General features: G+C 34.3%; 1 protein-coding gene across 3 annotated transcripts in view; it reads right to left on the bottom strand.

Moving 5' to 3' along the window:
• Nucleotides 1-22,301, bottom strand: part of Esyt2 (extended synaptotagmin-like protein 2) — a 41,188-nt gene that overhangs the window by 10,813 nt on the left and 8,074 nt on the right. Inside the window, exons 9-15 of one of the 3 annotated variants that reach the window (XM_022079406.2) lie at nucleotides 11,327-11,424; nucleotides 4,325-4,373; nucleotides 3,435-3,524; nucleotides 2,206-2,292; nucleotides 1,380-1,538; nucleotides 1,110-1,262; nucleotides 227-383 (exon numbers count right to left, since the gene is read on the bottom strand). In XM_022079406.2, the coding sequence (XP_021935098.1) occupies nucleotides 227-383; nucleotides 1,110-1,262; nucleotides 1,380-1,538; nucleotides 2,206-2,292; nucleotides 3,435-3,524; nucleotides 4,325-4,373; nucleotides 11,327-11,424 (793 nt within the window). Of the gene's footprint in view, nucleotides 1-226; nucleotides 384-1,109; nucleotides 1,263-1,379; nucleotides 1,539-2,205; nucleotides 2,293-3,434; nucleotides 3,525-4,324; nucleotides 4,374-7,277; nucleotides 7,364-11,326; nucleotides 11,425-17,202; nucleotides 17,292-22,301 lie in introns of all 3 variants that reach the window. The other 2 variants (XM_022079408.2, XM_022079407.2) reach the window with 2 other exon arrangements.

Here is a 22,301-nt window from a genome sequence, read left to right as displayed (position 1 = left end):
AGTTGAAGGTGAAATACCAACATTATTTCTTCATCTATACCCTCCTCCACCAAAAATATTTCAATTAAAAGCAATTATTCCCACATTTGAAGCTATGTAACCAAAAAGTAATTTTTGTGTCATACTAAATATGGTATAAATATTAACATAAAGCAAATGTCATTAAGTTTAGAATAAGATATTTTTGAATAATACTATAACATGTGAAACAAAAAGAACAATATACCTTCTTTCTCTCTTGTACTTAAGGGTGAATCAGGCTTCTTGACTGAGTCTCCTTGTACCAGTGGTGACTCCTCCTGTGTTTTCAACAGACTGTCTCCTTCTTCAACTTCATCATCATCCTCAGTGACCCCTTCTTTTGATCCTTCAAATTTCAGTATCTACAAACACAATACTGAATGATGATTTCTGTTGATATACATTATCACAAATGATTTCTTACGATATTGAATTGTGATTGTTCTGATTAAAAATCATCTTCTGTAACACCCTACTCTTAACCTGAGCCTAATAACAGAAAAATATGTGATATCAAAATCAAGATAGACTATATACATACTCAACATAACACAACTTGCAGTGATTAACTTTTTACAGATGCTATTTAAATATAATCATATTTATGTATCTACAATTTAAAAGACAAGTATGTAGCTGCTAAGGCCTGTAAAGTTTATTCATCAAATAAATATAAGACATACACACAGATACAAACTGATTATTTATTTGCACTAAAATTCTTCACAATTGAAATTTGTGTGGTAAATATCTTAATAATGAGTAATTTAACTGTGATCCACTATTTTCAAATGATTTTAATAGTAAATGCTGGTGTTATAACACATATTTCTGTTACAGTACAAGTAGACCACATTATGATAATTCTAAATACAGTATCTTTCTATTAAGGAAGTTGGTAGAGGTCTGCAATTTCCCATGTAAAATAGAACTAATGTTGAGCAGATTCCTGCTACCCACTCAACTTTAAAAATATAATACTTGATTTATAAAAGAACAAAAATATTTTAAATTCAATTGCAAGTAATTTAATAGACACAACAAGCAAACAATTTTTCACTGTTATATTTAAAAACCAACAAACTTACCCTCATTTGCAGAGACAGATTGATCTTACTGTCTGGCCCAGATGTTATAAGGCGATATGGCTGACTAACCACTTGTAAGTCTGGTTTGTCAACAAGGGATATCAGATCATACACAAAGTAGCCAATTTCCCGTGTAGTCTTCTGATCAATTACCTAATTAAAGTAATTTAAACACAATGTTGGTTATCTTGTTCACACAAAAGATCTACATGTGTATGAAAGCAAATTAAATAAAATGTGGTTCTTGTTTATGCACAGCATCTACCTTACCTTTATACGCAAAGTGTCTGAGTCTGGGTTGTTCACTAGGAATGTAAAACCTTGTTCCCACACAGGATCTTCAGTCCGAAAAAGAACAGTGGTTGTCTCTTGCTGCTTCCCTACAGTTAGCTGAGCATATGGATCAGGCTTCTTTAATGGACGGGCATTCTGTAGCAAAATAAAAATTATAAAGTCTATCTCCTGCTTTACAGTATCTTAGATGACTTTTGCATCAATTCTCAAGAGTCTATTAGTGTTAGTGGCCTTCTATCTGTACATTCTGCATATGTTAACTGTAATATGGATAAATGAATCTTATCAAATTTGGTTTTTGGAGTTCTTACTAAATCTATTAAGAAACTGGGTATGAAATAATAAAGGCACTTCAAGCAGCATTTCACAAATATGTAGCAGTTAAAATCCTTTCCCATCAGCAGAATATAACACAACAGTTCTTTCAATAGCTCTGACAATAAGAAAATAGGATGGCATACGTGTAGCAAGGAGCAAGAAGAATAAATATTATGAAGAAATATAAATAAATTTGTTTTTACATTTGTTCAACCCTGTTACCTTAGGCTAATCCCTCATTAATTATATAGAAAATCATATATCAGAACTAAATTTCGGCTTTCTTACTGCCCATTCTTTTGTATCTGTTACCTGCATTATAACAGGTAATCAAGTTGGACAGGTGAATGGGCTATGAGACTTTTGTTTCAGTAAGATTAGAACTGAAATGGCTAACAAGTCAATGACAATTATTACTAAAACTGAATACTGATCTACATTCTTTTTACATTATTATAATTTTGTTTGAACGTTTGTAACTTACAGGCAAATTTTTTGCTGAATCAATAAACACCATTAGCAATGCTGTGCTCATATTAGTAAGCCGCAACAGCTGTGTCTCGGCTATTGCCTGAAAACAAAACATTTTATGATGATGTTTAATGACACAAAATAATAAAAACTAACATTTCAAACCACATAATATACAAAACATATCCTTCCATATTTATCTTATAAGAAAATCACATTAACTTAACTTGAATTCAGGGATTGTTTGTTATTAGTCAATTCACGAACTGTTACCTTCCAAAACCAAGATTAAGAGATATATATATATATATATAAATAACATATTTATCAATTTGCATAGCTGTGGAACAAGGTCCCTTAGTCTAGGTAAAAGGTAAAATTACAGCTGCTGCATGTGAATAACTATGCAGACATATGGGGTGTGGAGGTATAGGTCCACACATTCTTAACCTCAGTATCAGAACAGGAGGCTGGATGGGCCCAAGGGCCAGTTTCAAGTTGTGGCAAAAATAAAATCCTGTTGATCTGGGAATCAAACCCTGGTCATTTACCCCACGGTCTAGTCATTATACTGACTGCTTTCCTGTAAGTCTGAGTGAAAATAATAAAACTGGAAAAGTCTGTTTATTTATTAGTGGTTTATTTAAGGATGATGTCAGAAGCTCATATTAAAATGATGAATAATATAATGATTAATTTAAAATTAAATAAGAATATGAAAGGAAGTCATCATGGCCTAACTTATGGTTCTATCCAGCATTTGCTTGTAGGAACTGAGGAAAGCCATAAAAATCCTGCTAGGATGGATGGTCTCTGAGCCAAGATTCAAATCTAGGACTTCCTGAATACAAAGCAGGAGTGCTAGCAAGTGATTTAAAATAAAATGTAATACTTATGAAAGTATCTGGACAATAAAAGGATAAAGTAAACAGAGAATATAAGAACTCTATGATTAATACAGTTCATCTAGTATTGTCAGTGTAATCCAATCACACAGGTTACTCAACAACTTTTTACAAAGAGCAAGGAAAAAAGAAAAAGAAATTTTGATGTGGATAATCTCTTAGAATATAAGTATTTCAAAACTGAAAACTATATGAAAGATAATATTAAAATGGTTCTTATGAAAATAGGTCATGAAATGGGCTGAAGCAGCTCAGAATCATTTGACTTGGTAGTGTTGTTTCACATTAATTCTAAGCTGTACTAATCTTCAGATAATGTATGCTACATACTACTTACTGCTTTAAGATCCTCAAAAGATGAGCTGAGAGTCAGCCAAGTCATACGCAAGTGGACCATACCACTTTTAACGCCTTCCAATGTCATCCACTACAACAGAAACAACTGTTATAGTAGCAGACTTACAGTGTTAAACAGTAATGCTACAACTTTACATTATACATTGTCAAATTTCTAAATCATAGCTCAGTGCTTGAAAAATATGCATACCATATTAAATATTATTAGCAAAAAGCCATAGTACATTTTGCAAATGTTACCACAGTTAATTTATTGTCATTACAGCAATTAAAGATACACGTCAGTTCATCTATTCTCAGTATCTGACTCATTCAAAATTATTATACTACCTCTGATTCTTACTTTTACATGCCAGAAAATCAATGTCTGGACTTCAATAAATGGGAGTTCTCCATGTATAAATAAAACATATTGCACATCACTACAAGTTAAAACTTCTATCATAAAACTGATGAATTTGTTATATAGAGATAATATAGATTTATTGAGCCCTCTTTATATAAGTTTTGTTACAATGTCCACTACAAAACCTACAGTTCACTGTGGAAAAATGTAACAAGTGTTTACTTAATTTAGTTGCATATTTCTTTTTAAATACTGTAATTAATCTGAAATTTAATTAATTTGAAACAAAATTTATGAACCATAACAAATGATAAGGCATTGAAAGACTCAAATGACAGCTGTGCTATGGCTGTAATAAATTTATGATGCTGATCGATGTAAAGAATGGCTACAAAATCAAATTATATTACAACTTTCTTGAAATATTTTCCATGATTTTATTACTTCAGAGGTAAAATTCTACAAACAAAATGTACTGTCCCAATATAAAGTTGATGCAAATTTTATTATGATAACTTACTTACCAAATCAACTTGTCCTTTCTTGGCTACACCACTCACATCCACAGTTGCTCTGAAAAGTGCATTCAAACACTCCACATTCATTGATTCCAAATGAAAATATTATGTGTCTTTTACATAAAATTCAATATTTCATGTAACAAAGCAATTTAACAGGTAAAAACACAGAGCTACTATAGAAGCAATTTTCAGTTACAATCAATTTTTGATAGTCATGAAATTATGTTTATAAAAAATGGACACGAAAAGGTAGGTTATTCATTACTGCATAAAACCAGAGACTTTTCTAAACAAATGCTACTGATTTTGTAAAATATATTTTGAAGCAATTTGCATGCATTCATGCAAACAACAGGAACATGCAACAAATGTGAAAAATGTTCTTTTATCCTATGCCAGACTTAAGCCTCTCAGCCATTAGTCTATTTTTGGCAGCCCAATACAGATTTGAATCGGCGATAAAACCAAAAATGTATGGCAAGCAGAACACTGAAAACAGAAAGGGAGACTATGATGTGCTAGAGTACAAAACTACAATGCTTGAAACCAGTAGCAGGAAGTTCTTAATATTGGGTACTCTGAAACACAACCAACACTAGGTTCTACCCAACTTTTGATGACCAAATTATAGAAACAAAGTTCAAAACATAATTCTTCTGAATCAAAATTCTATTTATCATTTACCCACATGTCAGGTTAAAGAGCATCTTCAATCCACTCAACACACAGCAACTAATTCTACCTTTTTGTGGGTAGGTTCAATAAATTACACTTTCCAAAACACTATCCATGCAGATGTGCTTAGAACTAGAGATGCAATTAATAGCAGGTGATTCTGGAAACAATTTCAGCAGCCAGTTCAAACAAGACAGTTGTCACAAAGACAACTATTTCAAAAATCAAGAACTTTAAGCTAATGGCCTCAAAAGCTTACATTCCTTATGTTGAATTGTGCATGTTTTCATATGCTACAGGCATGTGCTTGGATTCTAACTATAAATAGTATCATCTAAAGAAGAGGCAAAGTATTTTAAATATGTATGTAGGATTTGAGGTTTTCATGGTGATGAGTCTGAATACATTTCTGCATATGACTTCTAAATCACCCAATTTATGAACTTGCAATGCAATATATATCAACATAAATCACTCAATACATTCAAATTTAATTTACAACAAAGAAAGGTACCAAGGTATCAGAAAATAGGCAAAAGAAGACACTGTCAAAACATTAATTATGAGCATGATAATTCAGTTTACTATGTGCAGTTGGCATCAGAAGAATGGCTACTGTATGTGTAAAATGTCAACAGTAATCCACAGTCCAGTGTTACATACACACAAACACTCAGTTCTTCAAAGACTTTTAAAACAAACAAAGCCGGCCATTTTTTTTTGTGTACATATTTCATTGGTAACAACGATAACAAATCAAAATGATACTCATGAGGAAGTTAGGAGAAGACTAAATTCTGGAAATACTTGCTACTTCTCAGTTCAAAATATTTTGTCTTCCCATCTGATTTCTAAGTCCTGAAGATTAAAATACACAAAAAAAAATCTGCCTGTTGTTTTGTATGGTGCGAAACATGGTCTCTCACTCTGAGGAAGGAACATAGATTGCAGGTGTTTGAGAATAGGGTGTTGAGGAGGATATTTGGGCCTAGGAAGGAAGGTGATGGGGTATGGAGAAAACTGCATAAGGATAAGCTTAAAAATTTGAACTCCTCCCCCAGTATTGTCAGGGTGATTAAGTCAAGAAGAATGAGATGGGCGGGGCATGTGGTGCACATGGATGGAGAAAGAGATTTGCACCCGATATTAGTCGGGAAGCCCAAGGGGAAGAGACCACTGGGGAGACCTAGACATAGATGGGAGGATAATCTCAGATGGGATCTATGGGAGATAGGAGTTGAAGGAGACTGGATTTTGTTGACCCAGGACAGGGTCTGGTTGAGGGCATTGATGAATTCAGTGATGAACCTTCAGGTTCTGTAAGCCATCTAGTTAGTTGGTTAGTACATATTTCACAGGAAAGACAGACTTGTGACATAATTATGTTTGCGTGTCTGGCCCTCTTCCAGTAATTTTAGAATCAAACGAAAGCTTATTATGACATTTTATATTCACATCATATCGAATTTATACTTATAAATCTCCTATCATCAATATCAACACAGCAGTCAAAAATGTAAAGTAGAGCAGCTACTAGCTTCTACTAGCAGAGGATCCTGAAATTATGTGCAGTAATAGACCTCCAATCTTCAAATAAATGCAACTCTCTTAAGGTAATTTTATTGTAGAATGTAAAACAATATAGCAGCTCTGTAAAGTCTTTATAGCTTTCAGGTTGATGGAGATAACTAATGATATACTGGAGGTAGGCACATTAAATTATGTGCAGACATAAGATTATAAGTGTACTTACAAGTTCTGTATGAAACATTTTTTTATATGTTCACAATCTCAATTGTGGCTCTGGTGCAAAACTTTGAGATTATATCAGACAAATTTTAAGTAATCAAAATCTGTACTAGTGGAAATTATACATACAAATGAATCACTAAATTGTATAACTATTAATTTGAACTTGCAACATTACACTATGAAATTTCAATGTTAAAGGATTCTGATGATTGTGTTTTATACTCATACCAGACAATGGACAGTCAAAGAATTTAGTAATATTAAATTTGATTCTCAAACTTCCAAAACCACTACATAAGTAATTTAAGGCATATTAAAGATAGTAAATTATAATTGCTTAACTTATATCTCTTACTTATAGGCACCTTGCAACAATTTAAATAAAAAAACTAAAAAATGTATGATGTTAAAAGTATTTCATGATGTTTTAGCCCTCACAACAAAATGGCAAATAAGTGAATAGCAATGTAGTGTTTCCAACTGGACAGTAGACCACTGTTGCTTATAACTCATGCATGTGCCTGTGTACCTTCCCAGAAAGTCGTCCTCTCCTGTAGTATCTTTGTCATACAGTATGGCAGCCAACTTCTGACCCTTCAATTCCTCAACTTCAAACTGGCAACAACAGCAAAAGCAGCTTCATTCTTAGGTGGTTACTTATAGTTAGAAAAGACAGAATTATAGTGTTTCAGTAAAAGATACAAATGATCACAGCAGTTCAAACAGTAAGAAGCAAAGGATATTCTAATAATTATTTTCACTGGTAATTCAGCTTTCTGTACCAGAGGTTTAGACTGTATTAGAAAATTCAAATACTTTTGCTGAAACACTAAGAAGTTAGAAAGACAAAGTGAAGCAGAAGCAAAATACATGTTATACCTCAGATACACAGAAATTATATAAACAGAAACAAGAGATGTGTATGTTAAGTCACACATTCTGTTCATGTTCCCAAAATAAAACATGGTTATGTTTTCAAGTGCTTAGCAGTTATTCTACACTGTTCAGCGTTCTTGCAATGTATGGCAAGAAGACTTGCATAGTAGGCATGACCGATGAGTTAAAAAGTTACTGTGGGAAAGAAACTCTATGTAACTATTCTGGGAGGTACATGCACACACACACACAAGGCAAAACTCCAAAGTTTAAGCAGCTGAATCTACTTATTAATCAGCTGAAGAACTCAGGGTCAGTACTGTCTTTGACTCAGGTAAAGCAGTTACAGAAAACCAGCACAAAAAAAATCAATTCTTGGCACCAAATGGAAAACAATTTTCTCTTTTCATAACTGTTAGGTAAACATAACAGATAAAGCATCTGTTTTAATGAAGCTCGAACTCTTCACATTAATGTTTTAATAAAGGGTAGCATACAAGGACACAAAAGCTTTTAAAGTAGCATGTATATGCTCCACTGCCAAATATTCACAACTGTGACATTTAGAGGACAGGAAATATAATAGTTTGCACCATGAAGCTGGTTTCACTTAGTCCAACACACTATGTAAGACACAGAGTTTGCCATCTTGGACTGCAAGTTTCTGAATGTGAACCTTGTTTTAATTATACTGTGAACATATATTTTAGCATTATGAAAACTAAGGTCAAGTTACTCCTGTGCCTATGTACCATGTCTTGAAATTTTTACATAGAATATGGAAGTAAAGCTCCAAATATAATCTCCACTGAAGCAAAATGTTATATTCTGCAAATAACAAACAATATTAATCTAGGATTGTCATCACTTTTTAAAAACACAAAACTATACCACAATAATTCTTATGTGGGTTACTGTTTTCGGAAAATCATGCTGAGGGAAAGAATAAGTGACTTTAGTACATCCAAAGTGCTGCTTTAACAAACACTTCATCACATCTCTGACATTTAATAATTTTCATTTACAATCACAAAAGACTTTAGTGGCAGAGGGAGGGATGCATACATCAAGTTATCACAATTTGTGCACAACTATAATAGAAAAAATAGGGTATAAACATGCATAGAAATATAACAAAGTAGTATGTACATATTTATAAAAACATTAAAAAAAATTCTGTACAATGTAACCTGATAGTAACCATGTTTCCTCTAAAATAGGTTCTTTGTGATTTCATTAATTAAATGTTTAGCAATGCTAGTGATAAAATAATATTAAAAAACAAAAATCAAAACCATGTGGAACCTTTCATGAGGTAGCAGTAGTTTATAGTCTTGTTAATGAATGATCTGAGTTTTTGCATGAATAAGTAACAGTAGAGGCTGGTAAATTGTGTGTTAGTTTCAAAATAGTGCAATGCTTGTAAAAATTATTATGGACTAGAAAAGAAATAGTACTTCCTTTTAAGTAATTACTACAACATTAAGAAAGCAAACTTAGGTGTGACAAAATGGTTTCCTGTTACAGTTCTCTAAATCAATTAAATATTAGCTCCCATCCCTCCATCATGTGTTAGACCTAATGCTGCAATTTTCCTACCCATCCTTCATATATACTAAATGTGTTTCTTAAGTTTTAAACATATATGTTACAAATTAAAAAAACTGAAGTGTTAATTTATGGAATGCTACCACTTGTGATGCAGAAATTGTATTAGTTGACTATAAAGAGCATAATTTAATAAAAATCAGCATGAGTGACAAGGGTTCTAAAATAACTAAATAACTAACTAACTAACTAGATGGCTTACCGAACCCAAAGGTTCATCACCGAATTAACCAAAGCCCTCCACCGGACCTTGTCCTGGGCCAACAAAATCCACTTTCCTTCAACTCCTATCTCCCATAGATCCCGCCTGAGATTATCCTCCCATCTACGTCTAGGTCTCCCCAGCGGTCTCTTCCCTTCAGGTTTCCCAACCAGTACCCGGTGCAGACCTCTTGTCCCATCCATGTGCGCTACATGCCCAGCCCATCTCATTCTTCTCGACTTAATCACCCTGACAATACTGGGGGAGGAGTACAGATTTTTAAGCTCATCATTATGCAGTTTTCTCCATGCCCCATTGTCTTCCCTCTTAGGCCCAAATATCTTCCTCAACACCCTGTTCTCAAACACCTGCAATCTGTGTTCCTCCCTCTGAGAGAGAGACCATGTTTCGCACCCATACAAAACAACAGGCAAGATTATTGTTTTGTATACTTTAATTTTCAGGTTCTTAGAAATCAGACGGGAAGACAAAATATTTTGAACTTAGAAGTAGCAAGCATTTCCAGAATTTAATCTCCTCCTAACTTCCTCATGAGTGTCATTTTCATTTGTTATTGTTGTTCCCAGATATTTGAACTTTGTAACCCTTTCAAAGGACTTATTAGCTACCCTAAGATAATTTTGCCCGCCTGTCTTCTGATGACGAGATACTAACATGTACTTAGTTTTTTCTGAATTTACTCCTAGCCCCACCTGTCTACTAGCCTCTAGTAAAACTTCTGCATTCCTCTTTATTGTATTCATAGCGCCCCCCAATAAATTAACATCATCAGCATATGCCAATAGCTGATGTGTCCCGTTCAATTGCAAGGGAGACAAAGCATCTCCTTGTTTTAGGCTGTTCTTGATGAAGAATGTCTCAGATACATATTTACCTACTCGAATTTTGCTACAGGTTTAATTTAAGCACAAGGGTTCTAAAATAACAATCATTATTTAAGAAACAGTTGAAACTTTTGAACGATACTAACATACTACTTCAAAAAAATTTCGAAAAAATTTCCTGTTTTCAAGACACATATTGTGCATATTTTTACAGCTTTTATTATATACAGATCTTAAGGAGGGATAAGGCTCATTTTATTTGTTCCTGTACCAAGAATGACTTTCACACAAACAGAAGTAAAAGAAACGACAGTAGCCAATTTCATTAGACATTATATCAGAAATATATGTGATCCATTTTAAAACATTCTTAAAATATATGTGGAACAAATGAAGATGACTATATAACTGTCATTAGGCTTTGAGAGGTGGGGAACTGAACACAGATTTCCAAAGCATAAGAACAGTGTTGCATAGTTTTGATACAATTTCACTGACTACAATTTACAGCTTTTGAATAAGTAAGCCATTGCTTAATTAGAGAAACAAATTAAGAAATGGCCTCACAATATAACAATCCTAAGTCATTCACAGAAATGTTAACTTTTAAAGAAGGTAACCCAAGTACCCATGGCAACCCAGTGATTTTGGTGCAAAGAAATGCATGTTACAGTCTTCACATAACATGCCTGTCATTATTGTTGCATGATTTTAATCAAAACTGAAATCTGACAAATTTTTGCAAAACTCCAAAATATTACAGTTCATGAAAATACGTTTAGCTGTTTATAAGTTCTATAGACAGCCAGACAGGCAAACAGCAGAATTTTAATTAGTGCTCCACAGGGATGCAAACAGACCTATAAAACGCACATCTATAATTCACCATGAACAAATACATTTTTGGAATTAAGCACATTTGATACAATATGACTATAAGCATAAAATCTATAAACACACATAATAAAGGTTTAAAAAAACAAGTTATGACAACACTGCCACCACACAAATTACCAATTAGTATTAACAGGGGACTATTTGCTCTACCTTCCAAGATAATCGTCGTTTTGTACGCCGGGAAAGCCTGGGTCCCAGTCCCACACTTCTAAGGTCACCCCTTGACCTTTGTGAGAAGATATCACCGCCTTCACACACACATTCACACATGGGCCTTAATCAGAATAATTGTAATGCTGCATGTCTTAAACAGCTGACCAACAAAATCACATTCAAGTTGCTGTTACCCAGAAATTGTGCATGTTTACATTAAGGAACACATCACATACACGTCATGTTAAGATCACCTCATTCAGTTATACAGGGGGATTCAAACTATGTCCATAAATTGTTGTGATCTTGCAATAATTTCAAATAGAAAAGGTTCAGGAATGATTTATTAAATCTAGCCTCTTTGATGAGTTTCAGTGCTACAATGAGAACCTGGTGGTCTAAGAGATAAGGTTCAGGCCTTCTTTGTAGAAGGTCTTGGGATTGAGACCATTTGGATCCAGTGCAAATTTTTCTGCAAAACTTCCCTTTCCCTTACCTCTAACAAAGTCAAAGTTTTGTGTATACCAGGCCACCACAATTCACATTCAACATTACGCTGTATGTCCCTTCTGCTGACAAAATCATAATTAGTATGATTTGAAGTTTTAACAGTGGTGAGACTGAAGATGGCTGTCTTCTGGGTTGTTGCGCCATGTGGTCTGATAGAAGTTTACTAACGTTTCAGAGATCCTTGCTGCCTCCATCATCAGGGCAATGAGTTGACCTGATAATGGAGGCACACAGTGCAAGAATCCAGAAGACAGCCACCTTCAAAATCAAAATTCCACTTTCCTTCAACTTTGCCATGCAAGAACAAGTAAATACGGTCAAAGACCCATACACAAAGCTACAAACCACAGAAACACATAACAGTGCTCCAAAGTTTATCTACCTGGCTACATATGTTCATGAATAACCACAAAGGTGAGAGTTTAACATGGGTACTGATGTAATCTAGTGGTAAGACAATTTCCTAAATTGGTATCAAAAACACCTTCTATTCACAAGCACTTTCTGAGCAAGGAGGTGCAGTACCTTTCTGAATCATCCTGTATAGAAGTGGGAGACAGAATGAGAAGACTGTATTCAAAACAATATCTTACATAAATATTACTACAACTAAGTTATCACATACATACATACATACATACATAAAGGAAACTGAGGGTAACATCTACTTTCTATGAATCTTGTAATGTCTTCTGGACCTGCACTACATATATCTGATCATTTACTAATTGTTAGTTATGTATTACTAACGTTGACTTTGTATTTATCACATAATTAAATAAGAACTAGAAATATGTACGTTTTCATACATATATAATGTAATAGAATCCAAAACAAAAATTCAAATGCAGGAAAAGTGATAAACTATTCTGGAATAAGAAAAGCATTTAAGAAAGCTGTTTAAAATGTATTTAAACAAGAATTATCATAAAATTTTTAATTAAAAATAAACCAGTCACTCAGCACACCACGCATGCGAATATTACATAACATGCACCATTTACTAAAATCTTTGTCCTGAGCATGCTCCCAATTAAAACAATGAAAGGTAGTAGTTAAATCTTAATAGACATTAAGCTGAATTTCACCAAGTTTCACAGAATTTTATCAACATTTTCCTTGAAGTGCTTAAAGTATTGACTGAAGGATTTATAGCTCCATTTGTGATTTTACATGGTGGTAAAGGCATGGGCTATTAGTTTATGGCAGTCATTTTACTTATTTATTAAGTGACAGTTCAAAGTTTTAACTCAAAATTATTAGTTTTATTAACTGTCATAATTTTATTGTGGACACCAAATTTGATATTTTTCAAGATGTCTTCTGGGTTGTAGCACCATGTAATCTGCCTCTGAAACAATGGTAAACTTCTACCAGACTAGATGGCACTATAACCCAGATGACAGCCATCTTTGCACTCACTGCCATGAAAACCTAAAATCCAAATTTGATACTATCCACATTCACAAAGTTTCACCACTGTCAAAAACAGGAAGTATGTTGGCAGTGGACATATCCAAGTCTTGAACCTGAAATCGTTGTACAGAGGCCAGCACCTCCAGGGTGACTAGGAATTCAGTGTGCTTACTTTTATGACAATTTTGTATTTACACAAGAGATTAAGAGTGCCTGATATCTGACAGTGTGCAGGTAAAATCTTGTACAATATGGTTAAGATAAAGTAGTCCCTGGCCCTGAGCACCTCACCACAGACATGAGTGGCCACCTTCACTCCCAGATTGATTTATCCTGGGGAAAGAAGTCCTGGTACCACAGACAGAGTATTCATGTTAACCATGTTCGACTGGCTAGCACTTTGGAAAACGAAATATAAAAAGTCTACACATCAGCTGTTGGCATATCCTGATGATGTTAACTTATTGGGTGACGATATAAATATAACAAAGAGGAACACAGAAGTTTTACTAGAGCCCAGTAGACAAGTGGGGCTAGAAGTAAATTCAGAAAAAACTAAATACATGTAGCCCTCGATTTACGCCGGGGATGTGTTCCTGGATGAACCGGCGTAAACTGAAACTCTTTTATAATGTAAATCAATGGGAGGTCAATGACATGCGTTCCCAGCACCCAAACATTGACGGGTAATATAATGGCATTACATTTAAAGCTCTGAAATAACGTAAATAAAATAAAGGGAATTTAAATAAATATATTTTATATACATACAATCGGCAATTCGTTGGTCCCCGCGATTGACTGCGATAGTTGCATTCATGTATGACGCCGACCTATAGAAAATCGCGTAGTAAAAATTACCCGGGTACCTCCGCACAGATTAAATTAGTCCTTTGAAAGTTTAAAGCGCCAGGAATGAAATTGCATAAGAGCAAACTTGCATATGCAAAAGTTTGCATTTCACAAACAGCTTTTACCGATTCATCGATCTCATTGGAGCAAATGTGCGTTAACGAAACATACGTAATTGCAGAGATGACTGTATTTATAATTTTTATTCAAAATCAGTGATGTAAAAATTACGATTTAGTATAAGAAGCAGTATGAGAAACATTGTAAAATGTTATAAATAATAGTAAAATATATTTTTTTCACTTTTAGACTTGCTGGTTTCAAAATCGGCGTTATTCTGAATCAGCGCAAATTGAACCGGCGCAAATCGAGGGCTACCTGTACATGTAAGTATCCTGTCAGCAGACAGGAGGTCAGAATTGTCTTAGGGTGGCTAATAAATCCTTTGAAAGTGTGGCAAAGTTCAAATATTTGGGAACAACAATAACAAATCAAAATGATACTCATGAGGGAATTAGGAGGAGACTAAATTCCGAAAATGCTTGCTACTTTTCAGTTCAAAATATTTTGTCTTCCTGTCTGATTTCAAAGAACCTGGAAATTAAAGTATACAAAACAATAATAAAAACTACATAATGACGAACTTAAAATAAATTGTACTCCTCCCCCTAGTATTGTCAGAGTGATTAAGTCGAGAAGAATGAGATGTGCGAGGCATGTAGCGCGCATGGGTGGGACCTAGACGTAGATGGGAGGATAACGTCAGGCGGAATCTATGGGAGATAGGAGTTGAAGGAAACTGGATTTTGTTGGCCCAGGACAGTGTCCGGTGGAGGGCTTTGGTTAATTCGGTGTTGGACCTTCAGGTTCGGTAAGCCATTTAGGTAGTTAATTAGTTAATATAGAAAGTCTTCTGTATTACTTCCATGATTTAGTGGTATTCCATACACTGAATACAGCAGAACTGATCAGTTAAAATGTGGTTAGTCAGCTCCAGCCAGCCAGGTGCTTGCTGACGGCATAAGCCTCAACCAGCTGGCTAACAATGCCTGGCTGGCTACAACTGGCTAAAATGCATTTTATCAGACTGATTCTGCTGTGTTCCAGTATATGGAGTACCACTGAACAACAAAAATAAGACAGAAGACTTTATTTTTCAAAGTTTTAGCCAAGCTAACACAATTAACATAAATACTCACCCCCTTCCCAGTACCCATTACACCCCAGAGCACATGTGGACATGGTAACAATAATGTTGAATAATATAACTGCTATTAATAATATAACGCAAATGAAAAGTTGGTTTTCACATGTATGAATCATACTTAGTACAAGAGAGACATTTTTTGGAAAGTTCAATTTCTGAAGCAGGGGGACAATTATTCCATCTTTAGTCTAAATGTTACTTAAAAGCAGGTTAAGACCTTATTTCCACATATGATTATGATTCCAAAGTCGAACATATGCTGTGAACTGTTCACCTAAACCCCTATTAAAAATAAGTTTTGTGATCACACCCACACCATACAATGAAGAACGACAGAACAAAATAACCACCATCCAGGCATTCAGGCAAACAGGGAGTGATGCAATCTAAAATATACAACCTGTGCTATAAGCAGTGTTAAAAGTTAATGTTTAATTGTACGGTTCAGTGATATGTACAGAAGATTATGGCTTCCACTACAATTGCTATCAGGATATGACTTCAGTGCATCAGCTACTTGGAAAGCAGCCATTTGAAAGAACGAGAAGCTGGAAGAATAGTATGAAGACAGATCTTAGGGAAATGGGCTATCAGAATGGAAGTTCAATAAAACAAGATCAAGACCACGGTAGTGGTGGTAGCAGCAATATGACAGCCCTCCAGGGTGACCACCAATGAAGCATTTTGAAGCAATGTATTATTATACCCATTAGATTTAAACATAACAACATAGTGGAAGATATTCTTATTTCTAAGCATTAATTTTTAAATGTTTCTGAACTGACATATTTCTATGAAAAAGTTAATTTGTTTCATTTTAACTTTTTTCAGGAAAATGATACAGATAAAGTAGGGATACATTTAAAAAAAGTTCTCAAACAATGTCTGCAGAGAGTTATGTAGTGATCCATTTGATAATAAGTGAAAACCATGTTCAAGTTAAATTCTGTATATGGAATCCAGATGAAAATTTTCAAAAACAGTTCAGTTATATATCTTCACGACTCTGACCTTCTGGGGTCAAATTTATCAAAATTAATAATTGGTACTTCTGAATTATACAGCTGGATACTTCGCATGATACACAAAAGCACCACGGAGTCACATTCAACACCAAAAACAATCAACTGAGAACAAAGATTTTTTTCAAAGGAATAACCAATGTTTTAAAATAACAAGTAAAAGGACATTTTCTTAACTATTATGTTCCAAAGAAAAGATTAAATAATGTCATATCCATGTGTTCTTTGCAAGAAACAAAGGCAGAATGGGTGGTCACACCCATTTATCTGTCTGTCCATTTAACCTCTGAAACTACTCAACAGATTTCAGTAAAATTTTGTCCTAGAAGCTAAAGTGAAATTTGCCCGGAAAATTAAATTTTTGCTTTTACGGGTCTAATATAACCTGAATATTGAATATTAATTTACTAAAAATGTATCTTCATATAACAATTTGTATGTGGCATGAGATATACATCTTATTACACTCTAAAACATTTATTGGAACGTATTTTGTAAATATTTATATATAAAAAAGATCGACTTTATGTAGCGTGAATAATTCTGCAACAACAGATTTGTAAATGCAATTATAAGTTTGCATTCGTAAGAAATGAACATGAATGCCAATCAGTTATACAAAATCACTGTAAAACATGTGTTCCACTTTGGAGTACACCATTCAACTATGGTTAATCCATGAGCATATTGTACGCCACTACTTTCAAGTGAGATACCTGAATTTTGAATGGTACTATAGCATACATATCAAGAAGTATAGAAATTATTTATGTGGAAAATTCAGAAATGCAAGCAAGCAGCTGTTAAATGGTGGCCACCCTAAGGCAAGCTGTTACAGTTATGTCATCCTGTGTACCATCTCTCACCTGCCCAGACTCTCATCTTTCTTGGATAAATCATCTGCGTCGTACAAATGCAGCTCCAACACCTGTCCTTGCGGCTCAAACACGATGCTCTAGGAGGGGGCAAGAAGCAGGCCAGGGGGGCCATAAAACACGATGTAGGACAATTCACATCACACTTACTCAACAGTCATCAACAGAATGGCACATGAGAGTGGATAAAAAGCCACAAAATAAATCATAAAGTATTCAGTAAGAATAATTAACACAAAGGTCATAGTACGACATGTTTCTAGGTGATACAAGATCCAGAATGAAAATACTGTACATGTCAAAGACTGGGTATTGCTTTATCAGAAGAGTGACCAGAGGTCCCGGATTTACACACATTGTCCCTGCATCCAGACATCAAACATAGAATAATGATTAATATTAAATAAAAACAATATGGCATTTAGCAACTTATAAATGTAACCAGTTATTCTATTAACTTCATAAAACAACAAACTCATTGAGAAGTTAATATTTATTCAATATATAAAGGGATTCCCCTGTTAAGGGATCCAGAGGATCTTTATAGTCATCCAAGAAGTTAGTCAATGTACACCCTACCCAAAGACATTCAGCCTTGTTCACATCTTCAGAAGTGAATTATTTGAGACCCATTTTTCCTTCCTCTAAGAAGTACTTCCTTCAAGAGAGACTTGCTTTTTCCATTATACAAGTCATGCCATATACACTGCCCAAGACCAATGTCATACAGTATTCTCTTTACACCTGTAATTGAAATCATGCTTCATTTAAACCAGCGTTTCTCAACTGGGGTTCCGTGAGAAATAGTGATGAATAGGCTAATCATATGTAAATGTATTTTTGAGTCATTTTTATGTTTAATTTCATATTCGTAATTTTACAATACACGTACGACATATTCTTAGATATCAGCAAATTTCAAGTCTTATTGAAACCCACCTGGAAGGACTGTTGATCAAAAACAAACATTATTTTCCTTCCCTTTCAACACAAGTGTATGACTGGGTGAGGGATCCATACTCTGAATCTTCTGCTCATCCTGAGAACTTGACTTTAAGAGAAGAGGAAGAACTTTGTGGGCTGCAATCTGATCGTACACTCAAGATGAGATTTACTGACCTATCCCTGGACAAGTTCTGGATTTCTGTGAAAGAAGAGTATCCTGCCATTCATAGGAAAGCAATAAATATATTGCTGCAGTTTTCAACCTCTTACATGTGTGAGCAAGCTTTTTCTTATTTAACAAGTATCAAGACCAAAGACAGAAATCGTCTCCTTTCAGTTGAAGATGAAATCCGTGTGTGTTTATCTAAAGTTCGACCCCGAATTAAGTATTGTGTACCAAAAGACAAGTACAGATTTCACATTAGAAAAGTAAATTTTATTATTTAAATTGGCTTCAAAAATAACATTTCCCTGACATATATATTTGTTCATATGACATTTTACTTTGATCTATCTTATGCCTTTTTAACATTGTCAATAAACGATTTAGTTATTGTAGTAGTTATTATCTGTTTTCGTTCTGTTTATGTGTTATATACGATACTGGTTATTTATGTTTATTTCTTGTGTTTACAGATATGGGTTAATTTTTTGTGTGAATGAAAACCTCTGTATGAGGTCTCTTGAAAAGGCAGTTTGATTTCAGTTTTTTTGTATTGTCAATAAACTTGAGAAAAACGTAAGTAATTTTTTGCGTAAACCAGCTATCAGAAAAAAATATATTAAGTTTTCCTTATGAACTTTAAGTTTATAAAAAAGAAAGAAAGATATCAATAATGACATATAATAATTTTTATGTAGGGGTTCCCTGAGACATGAATATTATTTCAAGGGTTCCGCAAGGGCAAAAAGGTTGAGAAACGCTGATTTAAACACTGTAAACAAATAAATAGAAGAATACAATTCAGAGAGTGTAATTTCTTTACATGAACAGATATTCAAATTACAATTCACATTTCAGTGACTTGGGAAGTACAACTGAGAGTTACTCTGATTGAATACATGTATTCCATTCTGGATCTAGGTTACAGGTTCCATGTCATTCAAATATGAAGATAATCTTAGACCAAAACATCAGGAATGTAATGCTGTATCTTTGACAGATACCCTTACAGATGATAATCTACAGAAGAATAGCATGGTTTCCTTGATACTTCACTTGGTTCTCTTGCTTCTGTGCCAAAATAGCATAAAATACTACTACAAAGCAAGGGTGGTGCATTCATGTTAACAAAAAATATAAAACCTTCTGTCTTACGTTCATGTTTCAGTCACTTCATACACTGACACACAGCAGAAGCAATCACAACCATAAAAGTTAAAAATTATCGGGAATTTAACAGAACCATTTCTATTACATTATTTCAGTCCTCTGAATAAAACATAGTCAGTAATATTGCTTTACTAAAGTGAAAGATCAATCTACAACTTCTGCTATCATATGGAGAAGTAGAATATAACTATGCCCAAAAGTACAATCTGAACATAGAAATGTAATTTATTACATGTTTTAACTAGAACCTCAATGTATCTGGGCATAAAGTAATGAAGTTTCAGTATCGACTACTAATATAATGAACCGCAAACAACAACACAGGTGGGGCAAACTTTCATGAGAGAATCATGTCAGTCTTAAGTGACCTGAAGTTACCTAATTCTGATGATGGAGAAGCAACATAGTTTGTCAATAATGATGAAAACATAACACACTTAAGTTTTGGTTCAAGATTACTACAAAATATATGCAAGAAATATGTCCAACCATTCAACACCCATCTCCTGTGATAACTAAATCTTGGTGTAGAAGGTGAGCGCACACAATATATAACATTCTTAGTCTGGAAGCAGGGAACAAACTTGTTGTAGTGCCATATGAACAGCTGTGAAAGTGGGTCATTTTCAGAACTGTGAAGTATACACAAACACCCACACAAGCACAAACACACGCACACGCAAACACGGACTCAGACACATGAACACATGCACACTCTCTGTATAATTAATAATCAGTTACTTAATAGCATTATTAAATATAAATAAATTAAATAAAACAGCTATTTTAAGCATTATAATCTCGCGTACACAAAATAAAGTGTCTTATTTATCAGCTGTATTTTAGTGTTTAAATTTAACTGGTCCATTTATGTAAGGAAAAGGTGATTAATCTGAGGTGTTGATGTTCTAATATAAGTAAAAATGCATTTAAATTTCAATTAAACAAATAATATGTATGAAACAAATAGACTTAATAATAACAAACTTGTATCTGCACTTTTTTAAATTTCATGGTAATAATACAAAGCAACATCAGTGTCACTTGGAAACAATGGTAAATCTTTAAAAAAAACACCGCTCCAAATAATCTCCCCAACAACTTCCATAAGTATTGTACTACAGCTCTGATTCATCCTGTATAGCATCAAATAATATTATTAACAAATAATAACTTGGAAAAGATATAGAAAGATGTGGCCATGGCCTAATTTTGCCTGGAGGGACGGAGAGAAACCACATATTTCTCAGCTACATAGCCAGTCTCTGGGCTTAGATTTGAACCAGGCACTTCCTGCATATTGTTTCTGTGGTATTCTTTTCTGCCAAGTTTTAAATTCTTAAAAACAATGATTAAGTGTGTAGTCATAATGAGTGGGAAACTGGACAGATGACACAGGTATTACTGAAATATAAACTGCACAGACGATAGAAACACAAAAATATGTAAATCTTAAAACTAGTTAAATTTAAAAATAACTAACATAAATTTCTATAATAATAAATATACTTCTTATAAAAATTTAGATGCAATATTGCATAAACCTAATGAAAATACTCATGTATGGCTCTTTCAGGAAGCGCGCATGGAAAATAAGTGGCACGCTGTGATACAAGCCATTATATCAACAGGAATCTATATATTTCAATACTAAGACCTTCATACAACTGTCCAGTAATGCATATTAAATAGAAAGCTCCAACTGTGAATGAGCACAGTTTACTTATGATCTAAAATACAAATTCTCCAACACTACCAGATCTTTAACTTACTGCCGGCTCTCCTCTTTGAAGGTTTTTGGATGTAGTAGGCAATATAATTTAAAATAATAAAAGAAGAAAGAGAGTTAAATGAGACCTTTAAGCAAAGGTTGTAAATATATTACTGTAGTATTCTGTTATAATAGTTTACTGAAAAATAAGTTTCTCAATGTATAATTTGAGGTTTTCACAGCGGTGAGTATGAAGATTTCTGTCTTCTGGGTTGTTACGCCGTGTAGTATGGTAGATGTTTACCAACGTTTCAGAGGTCATACTGCCTTCGTCATCAGGGCGATGAATGTGCCAAGTGGGTGGAGGGGGCTAGGTTTATAGGAACTGGACAGTGAATCAACAGGCAGTGGGCAGGCTACTCCATTCACTGTCCGGTTCCTAAACCTAGCCCCCTCCACCCACTTGTCAGATTCATCGCCCTGATGACGGAGGCATTATGACCTCTGAAATTTTGGTAAACATCAACCATACTACACGGTGCAACAACCCAGAAGACAGAAATCTCTAAGTTTCTCAAATTAAAGCAATCTCAATACTAAAAAATAATCAAATTGTAACTGTCCTTTACAATATTAAAATTTTGTACAAATGAAGAGGATTACATTATGCACTGTATTTAACTCTATGAACTAGACAACTGGGGTTCAGTCCCCGATGAAGGCAGAGGATTTTTCCTCTGGCCTCTGTGTTCAGACCAATTCTGGGGCCCACCCAGCCTCTTATCTGATGGGCACCAGGGTCTTTTCCCAGGAGTACAGCACGATCAGGGCTTGATGCTGACCCCCCCCCCCCCCCCCCCCCCATCTAGTGCTGAGGTCAAGAATGAGTAGGAGCTATACCACCTTTCCCACCAACCACCTACATGGCATATAGTGGGACAGCTTTACTTTACTCTTACTGTATTTAACTGGTGTACCAACACAATCATAATCTCAAGCATAATTATCATCACTGTTTGGTTACAGATCTTCATGTGTCACTTCTTTTATTGTTATATTAATATGAAAATACATACTGAACCCAAGATTCCCATATCTACT

Source organism: Zootermopsis nevadensis, unplaced genomic scaffold (assembly GCF_977971745.1).
Source record: "Zootermopsis nevadensis isolate Lab colony 2312 unplaced genomic scaffold, Znev_1.0 Znev_ptg000018l, whole genome shotgun sequence".
Taxonomy (NCBI): Eukaryota; Metazoa; Arthropoda; class Insecta; order Blattodea; family Termopsidae; genus Zootermopsis; species Zootermopsis nevadensis.
The sequence above is the reverse complement of the archived record's forward strand: the minus strand, read 5'-3'. Positions and strand labels throughout refer to the sequence as shown.